General features: G+C 29.1%; 3 protein-coding genes across 3 annotated transcripts; 1 reads left to right on the top strand and 2 right to left on the bottom strand.

Moving 5' to 3' along the window:
- Positions 1-730: 730 nt before the first annotated feature.
- Positions 731-6080, top strand: LOC106669629 (aminopeptidase Ey-like). The gene is made up of 15 exons (XM_014399211.1): positions 731-838; positions 1911-2344; positions 2474-2635; positions 2692-2982; positions 3083-3263; positions 3321-3477; positions 3537-3621; positions 3740-3923; positions 4037-4235; positions 4295-4569; positions 4641-4834; positions 4909-5079; positions 5488-5625; positions 5707-5782; positions 5855-6080. The coding sequence occupies exons 1-15, from the start codon at positions 830-832 to the stop codon at positions 6068-6070; spliced, it is 2772 nt and encodes a 923-aa protein (XP_014254697.1). The 5' UTR covers positions 731-829; the 3' UTR covers positions 6071-6080.
- A 2020-nt stretch (positions 6081-8100) lies between these two features.
- LOC106669630 (aminopeptidase N-like) lies at positions 8101-12950 on the bottom strand. Its single transcript, XM_014399212.2, has 16 exons — positions 12897-12950; positions 12799-12837; positions 12165-12619; positions 11849-12004; positions 11497-11790; positions 11067-11247; positions 10853-11012; positions 10710-10794; positions 10455-10638; positions 10150-10357; positions 9805-10082; positions 9546-9739; positions 9304-9474; positions 8892-9023; positions 8725-8800; positions 8101-8659 (listed from the first exon to the last, which is right to left on the bottom strand). The coding sequence occupies exons 2-16, from the start codon at positions 12805-12807 to the stop codon at positions 8441-8443; spliced, it is 2802 nt and encodes a 933-aa protein (XP_014254698.1). The 5' UTR covers positions 12808-12837; positions 12897-12950; the 3' UTR covers positions 8101-8440.
- A 3225-nt stretch (positions 12951-16175) lies between these two features.
- Positions 16176-21598, bottom strand: LOC106669628 (aminopeptidase Ey-like). The gene is made up of 15 exons (XM_014399210.2): positions 21462-21598; positions 20535-20977; positions 19868-20026; positions 19497-19802; positions 19233-19413; positions 19014-19173; positions 18607-18691; positions 18334-18520; positions 17934-18117; positions 17593-17870; positions 17343-17536; positions 17092-17265; positions 16895-17032; positions 16753-16828; positions 16176-16457 (listed from the first exon to the last, which is right to left on the bottom strand). Exons 1-15 carry the CDS (start codon positions 21468-21470, stop codon positions 16236-16238), a joined length of 2796 nt encoding a protein of 931 aa, XP_014254696.1. The 5' UTR covers positions 21471-21598; the 3' UTR covers positions 16176-16235.
- Positions 21599-23622: the final 2024 nt, after the last annotated feature.

Raw genomic sequence — 23622 nt, forward strand, 5'->3', positions numbered from 1 at the left:
TGTTTCATACCATTTGTTGTCTCAAAATTTCTTGTTAGACCATTGTTTGTCCAAACTGATGGTGGATTTTAGTGTAATACTGTTCTAGTAGTACTAATTTTTTTGACACTTCTAAAAATAATAGTTTGTAGAAAATAGCATCATGAAATTTTGAATATTATAATTTCATTTTTGTTTAATATAAGTAATACACATTTTGAACAATGAATTACTTAAGTAAGGTTTGTTTCTTTTTTTGTTCTAAAGCAGTTAAAGAAAAAAGTATATCAGCATTAAGAAACTCTTGATTGATAAGATTGCTCCAAAAAATTGTTTTATAAATTTCATATATGGCAATTTTGATTGGCGTGGTAAAAATACCATGCTTGGATGAATTTAAATGAATATTTATTTGTATTTGATTTATTTATATTTTGTAAATTATTAAGAGCCATAAAAGATACAAAATAATTATGCCTTTTCAAGAATTGTCTCTTTAAAAAATTTAAAAAAACTATATTTAGATCTAGAAAAATCTAAGGATAGAAAGGATTTTATTGTAATAAGATTGCCCAAATGTTAATTTAAATAAGTAAATCAGTTTATAATTAATTCCTCTATCAGATATGTGATATAATAGACACATTTATTTAAAATTGTGTTTATTCAGTTGTAAATTAGTTGTAAATAATCAATTTAGTTTGGCACATTTGTCTAGATGAAGATTTGCTTATGGAATAATAAATATATAAATTTATTTTAACAAGATAAAGATAAATTAGATATGATCAGCTTTTAGAAGAGAAACTTATGCAAACATTTTAACACTAAATTAACAACATCCAGGGCAATGGAAAAAGTAAGTGTATGCCATCATTAATATTTTAATGCCATCATACGGATTCATAGATATACTGGGTAAAATAAAAATAATTAATTTTAATTACTGTATTACATTAAGCAAATTTGAGCTTTTTGAACTCAAAAAATCGTTAAGATATAAATATTTTTGTGATCAGCTTCACTTATTTAAAAATTTTAGACATTTCATTTATAAAATTAGAAATATTTTTGTTAAAAAAAATTAATTAAGCCACATTACTCTATGTACAAGGAGAATACTGAAATACAGCAATAAATTAAATTAATGAGTGGTGATTAGTTACCGTTAATCGATATTTATTTAGAAATCATGAGATGCGGTCTGGTGTGATGTAGGTTTCAGAAAAAAAATTTTTTTATCATGCCAACGTTTCGATCTTTATTGAGATCATCTTCAGGGCCTGGGATTTACAAACATTGTTTACATATAACAATTACATTTTGGATGTGGAAAAGTGAATTTATACAATGCAAAATATATTTTTTATATATTCAATCAAAGTATTTCTGAAGATGATCTCAATAAAGATCGATACGTTGGCACGATAAAGAAAATGTTTTTCTGAAACCTACATCACACCAGACTGCATCTCACGATTTCTAAATAAATATTAAATTAATGACTTCAATGCATTCCTGTACACAAAAGTATTCCTCAATTTTAACATTTTTACATTACACGTTGAACCAGCACTGGGGCACTCACTAACGCAAGCTACACTACTGTCTTATTTTCATTTTCTTTCAAATAGCTGACGTTCCTCATTCCTCCTATCAAAACCTTTTGAGTAACATTAAAACCTGTAAACTAAGACCCAGTTAGTGAACCAGTGTCGGTTCAACATGTGTTCAGCAGATCAACATGCACCATCAAATTTTGTCTTTATGCAAAATTTTGTAAGATGGAAATAAGTCATGTACTTATTTTGATATAAAAGTAAATATGCAAAAAAATGACTAGAAATACAAAAAAGTAAATAAAAAAGGCACATAAATCTAATACATATATTGTTAATTTATTAGTAATCCTAATTTTCCTTCATTTTCAGTTGCTAGTAATTCTACTTGTCTACATTTGCCCCATCACATTTATCTTCGGGGAAAAAAATAATTATACAAATGATTTCAATTGGATCCCCGATGTGTATTTCATTGAAATTAAAGTTGATCCTTTAGTCAAAATTCCTTCATTTTGTGGCAATGTTAGCATTGACGGAAAGACCACAAAAGCAAACGCCCAACTGCATTTACACAGCCGAGTTAATATAACAGAAGCAAGTATAATGATCAATGGAAAAAGTAAAAAAATTGACTTTTACAAAGAGGAATATAACGGGCCAAATGACATCATCACATTGAACACAACCGATCGCCTTCGAGCAAATCAGTATTTCACTCTGCATTTAAAATTTTGTTCTGTTTTAAGTGAAGGCGAAGGCCCAATATATTTCATTAGAGAAATTGAAGGAAACAAATTGAAGAGGTAAATCTTTCAGATTATTAAGCAACACCAATTGTAGAAGAAAAAACTAGTTGCAATATTAACAAATGTACAATTAACATAAAGCAGTCAACTAGTCAAGATTTAATCCTGTTTATATAATTCTTTCAGACCATTAATTGGCACAGAATTTTATTCTCATGGTGCAAGATCATTATTCCCATGTATTGATCTTCCTCGGTTCAAAGCTAATTTTCAGCTGAAGTTATCCTCAGAGTCAGATATTCACACAACTTTGGCGAACATGCCCTTAGAAAAAAATCTAGATGAAGAGTAAGCATGAACATTTAAATTTATCATATGATATTTGTACCAGGATGTATTTTCAGTTATAACGCCACCATGCTATTCTATCAGAGTTCACCGATGATTACTACGTCCGTAGCTTTTATCATGTTTAACAGTGACTTTGAGTGTAAAGTCCTCCCAGACAGTAATACAATTTGCCACTACTCAAAGACACAAAAAAATATTGAATATCTTGAAGAAATTATTTCCAACATGCAACTCAAAATAGAGAAGTTCTTATATTTATCGCATTCTCTCCCTAAGATTGCTCATATCTTGATAGGAGAAGATAGGACTGATTTGACGGAAAGTCGGAGCCTCATTAAATGGAGGTGATTTTAAAAATTTTTTTATTGTTGTCAATCAATTTGTATTACTCAAAAATCTATCATTAAGGTTGATTTAAAAAAAAATCCACATATTAATTTTCAGAAATGATTATTTGAAAGAAAGAAACATTATGACAATTGATAAAGAGTTATTATTTCGTGAAAGAGTTGCAAATAAAATAGCCAAGCAATGGTTTGGAAATCTTGTAACTCCCAGGTACTGGTGTTACCGATGGGTTAATGATATTTTAGCAAATTATGTTGCAAAAATTATTACTGCTCAGGTAAAGAATCTGGTGATAAATAAACATTATTAATTTTTCATTGAGATTTAATTTTAGTCGTACACAAACTCCAAGGCTCTTGAATTCTTTATTGCTAACAAATTTTCTCGTTCAATGGAAAAGGAAATTTCTTATCCAAGTAAAAGAGATGAAACACATTGCCATGAAAATGACACAACGGTTTTACCGTATGAATACGACAATTATGAAAAAGGTTTTTTTTAACAAATATTGAACACAAAAAATTATTTTATTATTATTGTTATTGTTTAGGGGCAGCAATTTTGCATATGTTTGTATCCAGTGTAATGTCAGGAAAAGAGTTCCGCAAAGCGTTGAAAACTTACATTAATAATAAGTTAGTATTTTCATAACCACACATCATTTTTAATAATTTAATTTCGTAAACTGAGTAATTGAAATGCATACACTATTAAAATTCAACTTTCGCAATTGATTAAATTATTTTTTTATAGCATGTACTTCCCAGTGACTCCTGCGGAATTATGGAAAGCTATGGAAATGAACTTAAACAGGGCTTATCGTAATAAGATTAACAAATATATAAACTTAGATGTACTTATGAAATCATGGACTGATAACAAAGGATATCCAATATTGTCTGTACACCGTTATAACACATTCATACTTATCCACCAGGTAAATCTCTACCTATCTAAAAAACAAAAACAAAGGTAAAATATTAAATTAAGGCTTTGCTTAATTAAGCCTACATTTTAAGAATTTTACACAAAAAAACTGTCATTGTGTAGAAAAGAATTATAGACAATCATGACGATTCACAATATACATATTGGTGGATTCCAATTACATATACTACATCAAAAGAGAAGGATTTCACAAATACGAAGATCAAGCAATGGATGATGCCAATGGGTGACTACCAGATTATAAATAGCATTTACCACATCTCTGCAAACGAATGGATTATATTCAATATTAGAAATACTGGTATTGTTCTGATTAACGTTCCATTCAATTATTTTTAATGAATAATAATACATTTTCAGGCTTTTATCGAGTTCAGTATGATTTGCAAACGTACAAACTATTAACGCAACATCTAATGGAAAAAGATATCAACGATATCCATCCTCTGAATCGTGCACAGTTAATAAGTGATGCATATGAACTGGTGAAAGCAAATTACATTGAAATCGACATACTTTTGAATTTGTTGAAATATCTCGAGAAAGAAACACATTTCCTGCCATTTTGTGCTGGGGTTGATGCCATTTTGAACATTATGAAATATAAATCAGTAGAGATACAAAGAAAATTGAATGTCAGTTGAGTTGAGAACAATATTAAATCAATATCCTCGTTTATCCTTCTCAATAAATTATGTTTATTTAGAATTTTTTAGGGAAAATAATCAATCAAGCTTACAAAACAATAGTATCGACTAATTTCAACTATTCACATGTAATGAATTATATGTATAAGATGAAGGTTGTTCAAACGATTTGTTTTTTAAATTTCAAAGACTGTACACTGCATGCAAATCAGTTATCACAAGCTATTGTGGCTAATTATAAAAATGAATTGTCGTAAGTTCTTAAAGCACAACAAACTTCTTACAATTCAAAGAAAATTAAGATTGTAGTTAACAATAAATTTTCAGAGTGATTCCAGATTTACAAGTTACTATGTGGTGTAATATAGTAAAAAATGATAACTTGAAAGCCATAGACTTCCTTCTTAAACGAATTGGAGATTGGCACACCCCTCAGAGTTTAATGGAAATATACTTAGAATCATTAAGTTGCTCATCTAAAGCTGAAATTCTAAGCATGCAAGTATCTTACATTGTTTCCAATTCAGACTAACAATTTTGGATTTTATTCATTTATCCAACTCCTATTATTATTTGGTTGAGTTTTAATACTAATTTGTCCCTGGATGGGAATATCTCGTGAATTTCACAACTTCTTTTTCTTCACTTTTTATTACCTGTACATATTTTGGGAACAATGCAACCCTTTCAATGTTTGTGAGATTTTGGAAAAGTTAGTCCTGCATTGGATCAAAATTCGTATAGGGAATAAAAAAGTGAAGGAAAATAGATTAAAGGATAAATGTATTATTGTATTTTTGTTTAACTTGACTAATATATATGTTTAACATTGAACACTATCCCAATAAACTAGGTTCCAGCATTGATCATGCTGTCAAAAGTTTTATTTTGTTTCATTTCTTCTAGAGTAATCCGTAGTATTTGGTTCAAGAAACGAGTATATCAACATGAAGAAACTCTTTTGATTGAAAATATTGCTCCAAAAGATTATGATTGTGTTCTAACAAATTTCTTACATGACAATATTGATTGGCTTATTAATAAGTACTTACTTTGAATTACATTGTTTTACTTAAACTACAGTTATACAAATTTTTATATTATTTTTTTTTCTTTTATTAACAGCCATGGAAGAGACAAAATAATATTGTTCATTAAAAGATTGTCCCCTAGAATTAGGACCTCTAAGTGTTTCGACCAGGTCATTATTTAATAGTAATAATTTTAAAATGATAGAATATTAAGATTTTTATTTTTACAAACTTTGTTGTAGCTGTTATTCCTAAGTGATTCAAGAAATATTGCATTACCATCTTTACAGTCGATTTTTAACTCATCGTTAGAAAGAAACATTACCAAATGGATCGATGAACAGAGCAAACAATATTTTCTTTATAAACCATTCGAATTTGGATGTAGTGAAAATTTGAACAACAATATGTTTTACAAACACACTGATCACAATTTTTTTAACAACACATTACTCTAGTTTTATTTGTTGTAAGACAAATATTTTATATGTATATAAAATATTTAAATAAAAATGTTGTCACTATGTTTATTCAATTTTTTTGAATTTTTATGTTAAATTTATTTTATATTGAATAATTTGTGGTGTTTAGGGACCGTTAGTCAATGATTATTCGAAGATCATGAGATGCGGTCTGGTTTGACATAGGTTTTAGAAAAACATTTTCTTTATTGTGCCAACGTATCGATCTTTATTGAGATCATCTTTAGGACTCAAAGAGTTTATTTTCTGTGTGAGTGCCCAAACTCTCAACACGACACACAAGAATGACACAATTACGTAGAAAACAAACACTTTCAGCACTGAAGATGATCTCAATAAAGATCAAAACTTTGGGACGATAAAGAAAATGTTTTTCTAAAACCTATGTCACACCAGACCGCATCTCACGATCACTGAATAATCATTGAATTGTGTATTGAACTTAAGTCTCATTTTGTTTGCTCATTTATTAAAAGCCTAACATTATGTTGAACCAGCACTGGATGTATTTCTAGATTCCTCTTACTCCTGGGTTTCATTCAAACGTATTTCAGCTTTGCACCATCCTCAGTGAAGAACTATAAGATCATCTCCCTATACATAAAGTATACAATCATGGTAAGTAAGTCAGTAAGTATTATTCTGCTACATCCCTTTTACAGTACACATTCAATGCTAAAAAATGAAACATGGGGCCAAGAATCGCACTGCTCGCTAAAAGTAAAATCCTATCATACAGGAGGGCTTAACACCCCAAAAACTACCCCTTGTGCTGGATGTGGGTCAAACAATTTCACAATCAAATTTTATCAAATTATTAATAATTAAAAAGTTAAATACCTGCCAGGAATGAACCTAGAACTGCTAGAAGTAACAGGAAATTATTTCAAAGCTGAAACCCATTTGAATGAATCCAACCCAAGGATAACATCCACCATCAGCCTAATATCCACTTTTATAAAAAACAAGAGGTTTTTTTCTCTCTAAAATATAAATTGGTAATGAGAGAAGTAATGAGAATTCAGGTAGGAAAACCGATTTGAGGAAAACAAAGGATTTTTACTTAAAGCAATATTTTGTTTTAGAATGCTGTATAAAGCAACTATTCATTAAAGTTTGTGTCTCAAGAGTTTTTATTGTCTTTTAATTTTTTAATTTGTCATCAAAAAATTGTATTTAGTACAGAGTAATAAATTTACTTTTAAACATCACAAATTATATCTTCACTGATACATCACACAAAAAGTTAATAATCTTATAGACACCGGGGTTCCTGGCAGACAGCAGAGCTCTCCATTACACCGTCTATCCCTTCCTTCTGCAAATCCTCATAGACGTATTTTCTGGCTGATGTATATTTGTGACAGTGAAGCATTATGTGTTTAAAGTCCTCCTTTACTCCACCGTCTCACAATTGGGGTGTTGTTTCCTGCCAATGCCGTGTTAGTTCTTAATCAATGTATGGTGGTAATCTCGTCATGATCAGGTTGCTAAACCATGATTTTATTTTCATAAGAAGAAAAAGTATCTTGCAAGCCATTCCCTTGTCTGAAAAAGTATACACAGTTTGCCTATTTGGTTTTTTCGTTTCTAAAAGTTGGAAAAGATCAGTATAGTGAATGTTTCTAGTGTTGCAAAACTGTGTAGCATATTTAGCCAGGGTGTCAGCTTGCCCATTACCATAAAGACCCATGTGACCTTTAATCCACATGAAAGAAACTCTTTTTTATAATAGATAAATTATAAACAATCTTTTTAATGTCAGCTACAATTTAATCAATAATCTTTAATATAATCTCAAGAGTTAATCCCCACTATCAAAAATTCATTTATACTACTCTCATGTTTTTAAATTTTTCTACATTTGAAAAAAAATTTCATAGTTAATAATCCAAAATTAACACGGGGGGGGGGGATTGCAATGGTTTAGGCATTGACATTGTGATCATCACTGTAAAGTAAAGGTCCTGGGTTTGGTTATTGGTGACTGCTAGTGATTTATTTTAAATTATACAAAAGCTGGAATTGCTGGCGAGCTGCAAGAAGTTCAACTGTGTATACACTTGTGTATGTATATGCGTGTGTAGATTTGTGTTTTTTTAGATCTGTAATCCAATTTTCTGTTATTGTTTGTAAATAAATATAATTTTGGCTAAGAAATATTATTGGTTAAAAAAATCTACTGTCTAATTGAATTATATAATTGTGTAATTTTCCTTTATTCTAGTGTTCTTAATACAACTTTTAATTGTTCAATAACTTTACATGTTTTAAGGATACACTAAAATTAACAAAGCAGATTTTAAAAGTTAACATGTTTTAAAAAGAAAAAAGTAACTAAGAATATTATTCAGATGAGGTCTCCGATGGTATTTTAAAGAAATCTATTCCACGCTGTTTTAAAAAAGAATTATTATCGAGTGAACCTTCATCTTTAGGAATCGGTAAATCAGACAAAAAGTATTTTGAATCCTGGCTCTGAAACCATCTGTATGCAGTAACATTTTTTTTCTCATCGAATTTAGGCAACACCACAAACCCTCTTTCCTTGGCAAATTGACGCATCTACAATGTAATATTTAGTTAAAACCGATTAAAATCAAATTAAGTTTATTTATAAAGGTACCAACCAAAATAACACATATTGGTGTTTTTGTATGAAGAGAAAGTTTCAATAGTCGATTTGCTACATTTTGCCAGCCATGACTTAAAATCAAATTGCATTGTCATTTTAATTATTATTGATATTAATTATTATTATCATAAAAATGAAGGTTTACAAGGGCAAAAAGCTTACCGAGTAATAAGTTTGTCAATGTTGCCAGTAATGTAATTCATGATAACACATTTAGAGTCTTTGGGAGCGAGGTTAAATATGAGTGTAGTAAAACCATCCTGATTGCCACTGTTGAAAACCCAATCTATAAATCTGAAATAAACTATAGCTATAACTCCTATAGCTTTGTTTTTATGTTACTTATGAAGTAAAAGCTCATGACTATTATTTAATCATAAATTACGCTATAATAAATTTGCTGAATGTTGTATTAAATGTGCAATTTTTTTGTGTAAATTATGTGTGGATTTTTTGTAACTATTTCTAAGCTTCAACTTTATTTATCTAAAATTTTATGTTTATATAAATTTATATTTAGATCTGTTATTCATTTTTTTTTCTTTTATAATCTTCAATAATATTTAGGACTCACTTGTAAAGTACATTCCGATTTTTAGAGCAAGCCAACGCGTTTGAATATACTTTTGTTAACAGTTGTGAAGTGGATGGTGAATTTAACTTTTTCAAAAGATAATCAGGGATAGTCTGATTATTGCTTCTTATGGCAGAACACCATAAAGTTGTCCTTAACTCTGGAATTATACTATATTCTTAATTATGCATTAGCATGTTACCTGCAAGCAAGATCAAAGATCAATAATAATTAGTACTTACGATACTTCTGACTTTTCACCCTTGATAACAGCATTTGCAAGCAATAATGCTTGCTGAACACATTTTGGAAATTTGAGTTCACAAGCCATATCGACAATTTCAATTTTATAGCGATAATTTGCGATATCGTTTATACTGAAGTTTGTTGATGTGACACGATCATAAGCCACACTTATTATCTTTTTGATATAATTCTTGAAAATAAAAGTGCACGATTACATTCACAATGGACAAGAAAAAATTTAGCAGATGAACTGACATGGATGGAATGGGTCGATGGTATTTCTCTATGTTCTTTTAATAGTTTTTTAAAATGAACCAATGCTGCATGAAACGGAGCAAAATGTGTTTCTTTACTCATATACTTTGTCAGATTTAATGGCACATCGATGTCAATATATTTCTGAAAGGCTAGGTCAAATGCATCATTTATTATTTGTGCACGATTCAATGGATGAATAACATTAATATCATTTTCTATTAAATGGTGCGTCAAAAGTTCGTATGTTCTCGGATCATACATAACCTTGTAATATCCTAGAAAATTATTTTTTAAAACAAAAGTCATTCATAAAAAGAAGTAAAACAATCAACACAATAAGACCTGCATGTTGAATGTTCAATATAATCCAATCATCTTGGAGAATATGAACATCTCTTAATTCTTCATACATGCAAGTTGGCTTTATCCATTGTTTGACACTAGTATCTCTAAAATTTGGCTTTGATGAAATTGTATAAGTTATTGGAATCCACCAATAATCAGATTGTCCACAAGCTGTCCTCGATTTATTTTTTTCAGTAAATCTTTCCTGAAGTGTTTTTATTATATTTTATTTTTTAATTCTTTAAGATTAAGTATAAAGCAGCAATTTTTTAATAAATTTTTTGCATTTGCTTTTAATATACCTGACGAACGTATATTTTGGACGAGTTGCGTTGAACAAATACTAATGGGTAGCCTTGGTTGTGAGTCCATGTTTTCATATAATATTCCAAGGAATTTTCTTTATAAAGATCACGCAGAATGGACCTATCAATATTCATCTCCATTTCCAACCATAAATCCTTCTCAACAACGGTGCTATACTGGCTGTAAGTTTTATAAATAAAACAACAACCATCAAACAACGAATTTGAAAAATTTTCTTAAAAATTTCTCACAAAGTTCTAAGATAATTTTGCAATGCCTGCTGAAATTTGCCCGTTGGCATTATAGTTTTTGCGACCATATGTAGAATAGAAGCTCCTGAAATCAGTCATAAACAGTTTTTAAAAGATAAATCATAACTACATACCATGTCTACCTTTTTTATAAAAACTGTACGACATGATCAATTGTGGTTTATTCTCCTCTGAACAATACTTTTTATTTACTAATGTGATTGGTTGAAGAATCTCAACCAACATTGGATCCCACATCTCGTCAACAACAAAGAATTCGAGTGTTTTGGATTCTGGAAATATCTAAGCATTCTAATGTTAATTTCATTGATGCGAACATTAAATTGTTGACATTACCTTGTCCACAATCAAATTTTGGACATATGTAACTACACCCTCATTAAGCCAAATATAACACCAGAATTTACACGTGACCAAATTCCCAAACCACTGGTGTGCTATTTCATGTGCAACAAACTCAAATAAGTACAACTTATCTTTGAGCGTCTTTAAGTCTTTTGATAAAAATAAATTATTTCTAAAACAAATTGTGAAGCAATAATAAGTAAAATATATATTAATACATTTTTCAAAATAAATTGTGAATCAAAATTAACACTTAAAAAAACACTTTAAAACACTTGAACTATAATCATGACATTTTTAAATATTCTCTAACTTCAAATTTAAAAAATAAAAATTATCTTTGAACTTAAAACACTAAATACTTCACAAATTTAGTCATGTTAAAGAAATTTATAATACTTTTTTCTTAAGTTATTGTTACCTCCATGTTATAAGTCCCCAGCTCTCCATTCCAACTGCTTCCTTCTTTCCAATAACAATTTGATCAAGTTTAGGGAGCATATAAGGTATGTTTGTGAAATTAGCGACGCTATTTCTTATGATCGGAATAACTGACAAATGATCCTTGAAATGTTCTTTCTCTTTTGAAAAAGAACAAAACTGGTTTTCTTCCGGAAGCATTTCACATTGTATATCCTTTCCGAACATTATGAAAGCCACTATATAAGTTGACATTTTAGGAGTCTGGTAGAAAACATGGTTTCTAATTTGATTGCTACAAATTCATAATTTATGATATATAATATTTTCGACAAAATTAATTGAATACTAACTTCTGTGTATCTGTTTTAAGTGGCATGTTAGAAAGAACGGTATATTCTTTATTTGAAGCTATTTGAATCTGTATGTTAGCTTTAAGCCTTGGTAAATCAATACATGGAAAAGCTGATCTAGCTCCAAATGGTTGGAACTCTGTGGCCAATGTAGGCCTGAAAAGGAGTAAAGTAAAAAAACTCTAGGAACTCAAGTTTAAAGATTGTTTAAACATTTTTTTTAAATTTAATATAAATATTTAATTAATAGTAATTCAAAATTATCTTAAATTTGATAATATACTATAGAAAATGAACTATTCTTATTAAAATCTACCTTGACAAATTGTGTCCATTGATTTCTTCTATTAGATAGACTGGATCATAGTTTGTAGTTAGAGCACCATAGAATAAAAGTGTGAGAGTAAAATATTGATGAAGGGCCAATGTTTTATCCAAGTACAGCGTCAGTATGTCATTTGTTGTATTAGAAACTGCTTTTTTAACATTGATCTCTGAACTGACCCCATTGACTTGTAAAGATCCGCCTACTAATCTGACTTTGCTGTGTAAATACAGGTAGTTCGTTTCTTTTGTGGTCATTCCTTCCATTTTTGCTTCACCGTAGAAAACATTCCACCCTTTAAATATTTCCTTGATGCTAATGTAATACTTTTCCGGGAACCAGAGAAAATCAAAAATATAGCGATCATCTTCATCAATATCATCAATGTTATTGTCATTACTCAGAGCTGACTGAACTTTACATACAAGACATATGATAGTCAATGCCTAAAATATATATTAATTAAAATAAATTTATTAATAATAAGTAGTTCATTTATATATTCGTTTCAGTTATGTATTATTCACATTTATATGTCACTTGGATTTTAATTTAATAACATCTCACTTCTAATCACTTATTTTTGTATTCAGAAGAATTTTATTAACTATTTATATCAACTTACGATTTTCATTGCTTGGTAGTTTACTATTGTTAGAGTTACCTAAAATTAAAACAATTTTATTTTGTATGAACCAAATAGAAAAAATACTCCAAAATTACCGTAGTTTCTAATTTATATTTGGTTTTTAGGTACTTTATCAACACACTTAACTTACATCATAAATTGATATAAAATAAACAGATTTACAATAATTTTTATGTAGCAAAGATAGATTAGATAATTATATAAAATCAATTTGTAAAAGGATAATCAAATTACTATTTTGCTATTATCCCAAGGATAATCAATTGTACATGTCAATATTACAATGTGAATTGCGAAAATAATCAGTTATCACTGTCAATTTTATGATCTATACATTTTATAGTCTATGAATAATTTTTTTAAATGTAAAAAAGCATAAAATAAAATTTAAAGAGTTAATTAATTTTTTAGGATATGTGAACAATGTTTGTTTATTCTCTGAAAATTCTTATATAAGGAGAATGGAAGAGTGTTTTAAAATATTTATCAAATCTAGGAGCTACAAAAGTGAAAAGATTGAAAAAAGAGACAATAACTGATCAATTCTTGCTGATTATTATTATAAACTACAATTGAAATATTATGGAAAATTAAAAAATGGCTAGTTAAAAAAGATATAAACAATTTGTATTATTTTGCCGTTTTCATTGATTTATTTTTATACACTGTTTGACTAAGGGGACTGCAGTGGCCAATCAAATTTGCCACGCATAAGGTTCAGAGTCCATAACTTTTTAATTGAAAATATTATGGAAAAAGTATATAATATTTTACGTTAGGTTTACTTTTACAATGGGTAGTTGGTCGTTAAACCCTCCTACATGTCAAGAATTTCTTTACTTACTTTACTTTATATATTTTAGCTAATATATTGGGTTGTCCGGAAAATAATGCAGGATTTTGGTATTAAACAAAAAAAAAGAAACTAGTTACTTTAAAGCAATGTTCTTTAATCAAAATAATTTCCCATACTCTCAATACATTTCTCCCAACGTGTTGGTAACTTATTAATTCCGTCTGAGTAGAATTCAGAATTTTTAGAATTGATAAAGTCAATAAATGCATTTTCCAGTTCCGTTTGATTTTTGAATATTATGTGTTGTAAGTAGTGGTCCAGGTGTCTAAAAAAATGGTAGTCAGTAGGCGAGAGGTCCGGAGAGTAGGGTGGGTGAGGCAAAGTTTCATAGCCAAGCTCCAATAATTTTTGTGACGTTACACGTGACACATGTGGTCGAGCGTTGTCATGCAACAAAATGGGCCCTTTCCGATTGACCAAAGAGGGCTTCATTACTGCCAATTTCTGATGCATGGTATTAATTTGGTTACAGTATGATTCAGCATTGATGGTTTCGCCAGGATTTAAGAAGCTGTAGTGTATTAAACCAAATGAAGCCCACCATACCGTAACCATTACCTTTTTTTGATGAGTTGGGGGCTTTGGAGCTTCTCCTTTGTCGAGCCACTGTCCAGAACGTCTAGTGTTATCGTAGAGAATCCACTTTTCGTCACATGTAACAATTCTGGCCAGAAATGGGTCATTTTTGTTTCGACAAAGAAGTGATGCACAAACATCAAAGCGCTGATTTTTTGGCGATCGTTTAATGAGTGTGGAACCCAATTTTCGAGTTTTTTCACTTTTCCAATCGCCTTGAGGTGGTCAGCGACGGTCGTTTTACTGACTTTGAGTTGCTCTGCAAGTTCTCGAACAGTTGTTTTGGGGTTTTCTTCCACCACTGATCGCAGAACATCATCATTAAGAGAGGAAGGCCTTCCACGACCTTCTTCATCTTCAAGGCTGAAATCTCCCTCCCGAAATTTTTTAAACCACCTTTGCACAGTGCACTCATTAACACAACCCTCGCCCCAGACTTGGTTAATGTTTCTAGCCGTTTGGGCTCCGCTTCGGCCGAGTTTAAACTCGTAAAAGAAAATCGTACGAAATTCTCGCTTTGACATTATAAGGATGACTGAATTATTTCCAAGTTACGGAATGCTACAGAGGTAAACAAACAATATCATTTGGAAGAGGATTAATAAGTGTTGACATTCATACAAATGAGTAATCCTGTAAACGTAAACAGAATATTTTATATAGATTTTTTTTAATGAAAACTTAAAATCCTGCATTATTTTCCGGACAACCCAATATAAGAGGAAGGATAATAGAAAATACATATGATTAATTAAGCTTTAACTTTTTTTAATGCTTATTAAATATTTTAAAAAGTTGTTCTAATGTCAATAAAATCTTTGGTGTGATATAATTATAATCCACTTACCCTTGGAAAAGTAAAATAAAGTAATTCCTGTCATGTAGGAAGGTCCAAATACCCATAAGGGGTTGCAGTTGAAGAATCAAATCACTTTACTTTTTTTTAAATTATGATCAATTAATGATTAAAATTCCATGGGCTATTCCAGGATATGAACCTTGAACCACTAGCATATGTATGAGTCAAATGTCCTAACTGGCAACTATAGACCTCTTAGTCTTGAAATTGCATTGGCAATATTAGGGAAAAAATATTAGTAGGAAATTGAAAAAAGTTTCATCTTTTTTACTATTAAAAATTGCAATTAATTAAAGTTTTTAGTTGAGATAAAAAAGTCAATGGCATGAGCGGGATTCGAACCCACGATCTTCGGCTTGATACGCCGCTGCTCTACCACTTGAGCTATCGTGACATCGATCCACTCGGACATCAACTTCCCATCTCAACCGCACCTTTTGAATTTTCCCTCCTTTTTGCCATTTTTGGGTGGTAGAGCAGCGGCGTATCAAGCCGAAGATCGTGGGTTCGAATCCTGCTCGTGCCATTGACTTTTTTATCTCAACTAAAAACCTTAATTAATTGTAATATATTAATTGGTCAAGCGGACCACGAAATTAGGGAATTAAAAATTGCTTTGAACAAATAAAAGGGGAACGCAGTGTTAGAGCAACCGACTATTTGCCAAACTCGCAGTTTTGGGTTCTAATCCTGGTGAAGAGGATTTTTTGGGATTTTTAATTTATATTAGTATAAATAAATTATTGTAAAGTGGTTGGACGTTAACTCCTCCTATTCCAAAGGAATTACTTTACTAAGTTTAAACAGATAATTAAAACATGGTTTTGTATACTTTTTTAGTCAAAAATAACATGAATATTTATAATAATTCATATTGTCTAAAGACAACTATTTTTATATAAATCACGTACTTGATATTTATATTCGTAATAGTTTGCCAGTCTGTGAGATGTTCAATCGTAAAATTATTTCCGACATACGTAAAAAAAATGAAAGAGTAATAAGGCATGTATAAATAATTAAAAATGAAACACAAATTATATTTAGGATTTACAAAAATCAGGTCATTTTTATAAATCTTTAACACACAAAAAATTAAACCTATAACATTGTACATTTTATTTATATCATGCTTTCAAGAGATAGGTCAAAAAATGTATTCTGCGGTTTGTAGAAAACATTGCTCAATATTATACCTTCACTTAAGGTTGAGGTGTTATCAACAAACTGAACGTTTTCTTTTCCTAGCCATTTTTCCATTTGATTACATAGATGTGTGTGGTCTTCAGCATAAATATTGTTAATGTGAATCTTAACATCTTTACTATCAGCTAGTTGTACAAGCTAAAACAAATTTATTAGAAAATTAAACTTAATTTTTTTATTCTTTTTAAGTAATCTTAATTACTAAAAATAGTTTTTTTTTCTCTATAAAAAAAATATTTAAGACCAGGGCTGGTCTTAACCATGGAAAAACCAACCTACAGACCGACAATAGTGGACAAACAAAATTTCAACTTACAATTAGATAGAAAAAATTAACACAATTCCAATTTCAATATAAGTAAATACACAATATCAGTGTGATATAAATTTCATTCAAATAAAAATATGTTTTAAATTATAAATACAAAAATACCTTTTTCAAACATTCTTCATCAGTAATATGATCCGCTATTGATATTAGTATTTGTTTTGCTATTTTATCTCCATACCTAATTTAACAAAAACAAATCAAAAGGTGAAACTTTTTGAAGACAATATACCTTTTGCCAACTTACCTTTGAATTACTTCCGTATAATTTGTTGTTAAAAAATGTATTAAAGTACAATTTTTATCCGAAGGAACTACTTCTGTCACTAAAAAGTTTATATCATTTTTTGTAATGATTTTTTTTGTAAATATATGCAGCAGTACACTAAAATTGAAAAAAAGATAATCAAAATATTTGAAAAAAACAACTCAAACGTAGCCAACCTAAACATTGCATCTGAATCGTTAGCACAAAGTAAGGCATGTGCATATACATCAGTAATAATAGGCGGAGTTGTTGTAGAAAAGTCTACCTTATTTGTTAAGTAATTTAAAACAGTTTTATTTCCAGTCTTAACAGCAGTGCACCACATTGTTTTCCTTAGCTCCGGAACAACACTAGAAAATATTCAAACACAGAATCACATTTACTGAAAAATGATTAAAAAATACTGAATATTTTAATCTTTAATTACCCATATTCATTCCATTTATTTTTTATAATACTAAGTGTGCCCGATTTTGCTTGGCGGACGCAGTGTATAATTTTTAATTTGCATGCCAACTGCACAACTCTTGATTTGAACATATAATTTGCAACTTCATATTGCTTGAAATTCGAAGATTTTACATAATAATAGGCATCAATTATTAGATACTTCATGTAATCCTATAATACGAATAATTAATTACAACTTTATTGCAAGTAATAAAATATTAACTTGCATTTATTTTTGGGTATAGCGTTGTTCCAGCACAAGCCTCAGCTATTTTTTCGAGTTGAAGCATTCCACGATCAAAGGGTAGGTAATGTCTTTCCCTTTTAAGATATTTTGAAAGGTTTAATGAAATATCAAAATTTATAAAATGATTTAAACCTAAATCAAAAGTTTCATCAACCAATTGCGCTCTATTTATAGGATGAATATCGTCTATATTTTCAGTCATCAAATGTTTTATTAAAAGATCATACGTTAAAGTGTCATATACAACTCGATATAAACCTAAAAATGAAGGTGTCAGGTTGATTAATTGAATATAAGGAACTTGATGAATACAATAGGTACCGCTATTCTGTAAATTTAAAATAATCCACTCATCATTTTGTACTGCAACATCAATAAATTGAGATTCATTATTTGGTTTTAACCAGTATTTTAACCGTAAATCATTAAAGTTCTTTTGTTTCATTGTCGTATACGTTAAAGGTATCCACCATTTATGTTCTTTATATCCCTCTGAAATTGAGATCTACCGACAAAACATGAGTGTTCTTATAAAGTTTTGATACATTTTAAATCACATTAATTACTGCATAAACCTTAATTAAGTGTATTTACTATACTTAAAACTGCTGATTGATTTGTGTGTTTATAAGAATGTATTTTTCACAAGTTAAAAAAATAATGCTTCTTAATGTTGTCTTATTCAACAGAAAATATAGTGATAAAATAATTGTGAGCATACCTGATGAGCATTTATCAGTCCATCTTTTGATCTTGAAATAAATACCACTGGATATCCTTCGTTTTCAAACCATGGGCGCATCAGCGAAGTAAATAATTCGCCAGTAGGAGTCAATATTTTTGCCGTTTCGTCAAATTGGCTTTCCAAAGCTCTCCACAGGTGTCTGTCAATTACAGAACCATGTTTACTAAAAAAAAAAAAAAACATAAATAAATAAATTAAGTATGAAATGTGTAAATATATTTTTAGCAAAATTTTTGCAAAATATCATACTTGTCTTGAACATATTTCTTAAGGCCTTGCATGAACGTTTCCAATGTCATTATATTGTTGGCAACCATTTGTAAAATAGCGGCTCCTAGTAAAAAGTATTTGCTTTAAAGATTTTATATTTTTTAAAAAAATATTAATTTTATTTGATTTTAAGTGATAGTTCGATTATCTAGATAAATCTTTAGACATGACCATCCTCCTTCTTCTCAGAAATTTAACTATTTGATTTTTTATATTAATTTATTTTATACAGCTCTTAGAACAACATAATTTTTTTACATAATAAAAGTTGTCCAATATGAGAAACATATTTTTTAAGTAAATATTAATATTGTGATATTTGTAGGTATCAGTGATGAATATCGTTACTTGCAAAATAAATTCTGCCATATAATATTAATATTTACCTTTATAGTAATGTTCTGGTTCGTAATCCCAATAATAATAATTTACCTCGTTGCAATCATACAAGTTTTGCAACACACTAGGATTATGAAGCTCATTGCTCATCAAAGTCAATATCTGAGAAACTGTGTACAACCCTTGAAGAGACAAATTTGGGTACATCTGAAATTTAAAAAAAATATATATATTTTTGCATTATTTAACTAATTAGATTTAATTACATGGTCCATCATTAAAGTAGTTATGTAGGTTGTAACACACTCATTAAGCCACGCATAACACCAGTACTTGCAAGTAATTAAATTTCCAAACCACTGATGGGCAATTTCGTGGAACACTAGGTCAATTAAATCAATCTCTTCATCTAATGTCATTAGCCCTTTTTCCTTAAAAATCTGTTCACTAAATAATTATTGAAATTGTGAATAAAAATGACTGGCAGAAAAGGAAAATAATAAGCTGTATCATTTTGCAAAAATGAATACTTGTAAGTAATGAGCCCCCAACTTTCCATTCCACTAACTTCCTTGTCAACCACAAGAACATGATCAAGCTTTGGCAGCATGTACTTCACTCCAGTGATTGATTCCATATTATCTACCACAGTTTTTATGAAATCCATTTTATATTTTAGGCTTTTCTTATTCAGGTTACTATACCATAATGTATTTCTGTTATCAATTGTCAAATTCTGGTAGTCTAAACCGAGCAAGATGACTGACATAGTATATGTGGACATTTTGACTATTGAAGGGGGAAAGTACTCCCACATTTGATTGAGCATACTTGAACTGAAAAAATCAAAGATTGTGTGAAACCGATTGCTGGTTTCAAAGACTTAAACGATTAATCATACTGTCGTATATTCGCTCCGTCACCGGGCATATTGGATAATGCTGTCATCATCGGTGGCTTCGTTGCATTTAGGTCAAACATGGCTTTGAACCGTGGAAGGTCTATGCATGGAAACAATTCTCTTGCACCCATAGGCTGAAATTCTGTGGACATTATGGGTCTGAAATTTAAAAATTTGAGACAAACTGGAATAATTACTACTTATTAAGCATTAAGATGTAAAACAAGCTTCTTTTCTCTTAATCAGAATGAATAAAATTCTGATGGGTCAATATCTGCAAGTGTTATTCTCCATACAATAATAATAATTGTAAACATAGAATAATTAACAAAATCATTAATTTCACTTAAGTAAATGTTATCGTAACTTTTTTAAAGTGCAATGTTTGTTTGAAATTTACAGATTTTATTGTCAATTTGTGTATCTGCCTGCAATCCGTCCACTATTATTGTGAAACCAAAAAAAGTTGTTTACTTAAAAAAAAAACTTATTGTAAAATGTTAAAAATTTTACTAAAATCAAATCAATTTTCCAAGCTAATTTGGATTCTGCTTAAATTCAGAGAACAGATCCTATTAGATGACAATTTAAAATAGTAAATAAATTTAAACAGTATGTAATTTTGAATAAATTAATTATAGAAAACTTAATTATTTAAACAACAAACCTGTAGTGCCCACTGTATGTATCAGTTGAATGAATGACATGTATAGGTCCGGCATGATCTGACAACCTATTGTTATAGTACAAAGTCAGCTTGAACTTATCAGATTTTGCTAAAGGACTTTTCAGCCTCAACTTCAACATGTCGTTCGTTCTATTCAAACTGACCTCTTCAATTTCAATGTGCCTTGATCCTTGTAATAAATACTCGTTCAAAACGTTTACTCTACTGTGAAGAAACAATTCCCGCGTGTATTTTGTCGCTATTCCTTCAATTCTGACAGATCCAGAAAAAAGCTTATTATATTTGCTAACGGCTATCGATGAACCAAAGTCAATCGAGTAAAAAATGGGGTACCAATTGAATTCAAATGACAAATTTTCATCGTGCTCTTCATCTTCTGAAAGGACATTATCAATGCCAAACAGAAGTATTACTGCTAATACCTGAAAATAAAAAACATTAATCCTTGATTTTGTACTTCACAACTTTTTTATTAGAATTAGTTTAGAAACAGAACAGTAACAACATTAAAATGTTTCTAAACAAAGTTTTTTTAATGGCCTTATGAGCTTGCACATTAGCCACTGAACAAAGTTTCAAATCAAACTATAGTAACAAAAAAATTAATTGCCTACTCAATTTCACCTGCTTCACCCTTAGTATTAAGAAAATTGAAATTTCAGTGGTTAACTTTTATAATTTGAAACAAATTCATAATAATAATGTGAAAACTTTTCAAATTATTATTATTGTTATTTAGAGGTAATAAAAGTTTGACAATTTCATTTATCAACTAGTTAATTAAAATTGAGAGAAAACTGTTTAAATAAACAAATATTTATAACATTCTAATTAAAAACATGTTTAAACTTCATTTATTGTTTATTTTTTTAAAAAGAAAACCATACTATATTTATAAATACATACTGTTCTCATGATTTGTAAATTTAAAAAATGTAAATGCCTATTTGACTTCTAAACATTAATCTGTCGAGACAAATGATTGTGGCATCTCGTAAAATTGCAATGTAAGGATAATGGATTATTTGCATCACATTAAAAAAAACTAATAATAAAAATATTTTGTTATGTAAGACAAATTAAATTATTCCGGCAGATGGTCTGTGATCAATGCTTCATGATTTAATTTTTTTGTTATGTTTATCTGTACATAATTTTTTTTTTTAATTAAATTGTACAAATCTTAATTATAGCGTAAAATAGCGTCACAGTTCATAAAAATCATCTCTCATATTAATTGTGCACCACTGTAGGAGATATAAGATAAAAATTTGAAAATTATTACTTAAAAAAGATACATTTTGTTATTACTAAGTGATATAATTACACTATGTAGCTAGTAATAAGTCTTATTGTATAAATGGCCTAGCAGTGATATATACAATAAGCCATTATCAATAATCATTTATAACTTAGTTACATAAATGTTTATAAGATTCTATAACAATAAATTATAAACTTTTATATTTGTGTTTTGTTTTAATAAAATGTATAAAGTAGTAGATCAATTAATGTTTTGTTGAACCAGCATTGTGTCACTGTCATTCAAATATCAGCTTTGTGCCATCTTGAGTGAGGGACTGCCTGTTTTGCTGTTTTAAATAAAACTATTGTAGTGGCTTTCTAGCAGTTCTGGGTAATAAATAAAATAAAAAATAAATAAAAATGGACAAAATAAAAGTTTGCGTTGTTTTGATATTTTTTTTATCTTCCTTCTAGTGTAATATTTTTAAATCCATTAATCAAATACATATAATCTTGATTTATCTTTGACCTGACGATCCCATACTCATTCAACCGTTAAAATATCATAGGAAAACAATATATATATAAAAAACCTTGGCCTACAAACCATTTAATGTATTTTGCAAACAAAATATAATCTGAAAAACAACAGTACAATTTCAACATTTTTTAAAATCCATTATATTTCATGGTCCGGTTGACCAAATAACTTCTTTCAATTAATTAACCTTTTATGTAAGGTGTTGGTTGAAATGAAATTTTTTTTAAATTGTAAAACAAGTTGTTAAAAATGAAAAGAGAATAGTGTATATTTTATATGACTGAAAATTGTCCAACCCTTCACTATCCACTATCAACTGACATTATTTTGTATGCATCCATCTTGTGTTTAAAAATAAAGGCTAGCATGAATTCTAAAGGTATTAGGTTGATCATATTCACATTGTTAAGAAATATAAATATTTTAGAAATAATATTAAAACCTAAGCATTTATTTTTTAAAAAATGACAGCAAAGCAAGCCCTTAAAAATATTCTGGTAAAATTACAGCCAAAAAGGTTTAATATTAATTCCTAAGCCTTAATGAAACATGGGACATGTAAATCCAAGAGAGATAGAGGATACACTGTATGTTACACAGCTCATTTGTAGCTTGGCATCTAGTTATTCATCCAAGGTCAAATTTTTTGACAAAATTATGTTATGTAAGAAAAAATTTATGCAATACATAAACAGAGAATGAATTTTACTACAATAGAACCATATGGATAACGGATGTACAGAAAGTTACAATTAAAATAGTGTATATGTGGATATATTAATGGAATATGATAAAATTGATAATTAAATTATTTTACCACTCCTCACGACTCCAACAAATTATTAAATAATTAATTCATAATATACATATATTATTACTATTATTATAAGTTATTATGTATTATAAACTTACCATAATGCTTATGTATAAAAAGGTTTGAAAAAATGTAAACTTGACTAACAGATATTTTTATTAATTTTAAAGTCTAGACCGATAATTCAAAGTATTTATTACGCATTTTGAAAAACACATAAGTCTCACATTAAACATAAGTCTACCATCATTTATGGTTGAAGTATCATCTTTAAACTGAAGATGCTGCGATTTTAACCATTTGTCCAATTGAATTTCATGCTGTGATTCACACCAATTTGCATTGGGTTTTAGTTGCAATGGTAAACGTTTTCTCTTGTCAAGTTGTTCAAGCTGAAATACGTTTATTCAGACATTTATATACTGAATATGTATTTACTTTTCAATTTTGTTATATTACAATTACCT

The sequence above is a fragment of the Cimex lectularius genome, unplaced genomic scaffold, assembly GCF_000648675.2.
Source record: "Cimex lectularius strain Harlan isolate CLEC.00 unplaced genomic scaffold, Clec_2.1 scaffold8, whole genome shotgun sequence".
Lineage (NCBI taxonomy): Eukaryota > Metazoa > Arthropoda > Insecta > Hemiptera > Cimicidae > Cimex > Cimex lectularius.

Bases quoted from the DNA above. Each gene is read 5' to 3' on its own strand.
- LOC106669629 (XM_014399211.1), top strand. The intron at 4,236-4,294 runs GTATTGTTCTGA...ATACATTTTCAG, and splicing joins ATTCAATATTAGAAATACTG to GCTTTTATCGAGTTCAGTAT. The intron at 4,835-4,908 runs GTAAGTTCTTAA...ATAAATTTTCAG, and splicing joins AATTATAAAAATGAATTGTC to AGTGATTCCAGATTTACAAG.
- LOC106669630 (XM_014399212.2), bottom strand. The intron at 9,024-9,303 runs GTGAGTCCTAAA...AGTTTATTTCAG, and splicing joins AATCGGAATGTACTTTACAA to ATTTATAGATTGGGTTTTCA. The intron at 8,801-8,891 runs GTAAGCTTTTTG...TTTGATTTTAAG, and splicing joins ATTGACAAACTTATTACTCG to TCATGGCTGGCAAAATGTAG.
- LOC106669628 (XM_014399210.2), bottom strand. The intron at 19,803-19,867 runs GTATGATTAATC...TGATTTTTTCAG, and splicing joins GACGGAGCGAATATACGACA to TTCAAGTATGCTCAATCAAA. The intron at 19,414-19,496 runs GTATTCATTTTT...ATAATTATTTAG, and splicing joins TGGGGGCTCATTACTTACAA to TGAACAGATTTTTAAGGAAA.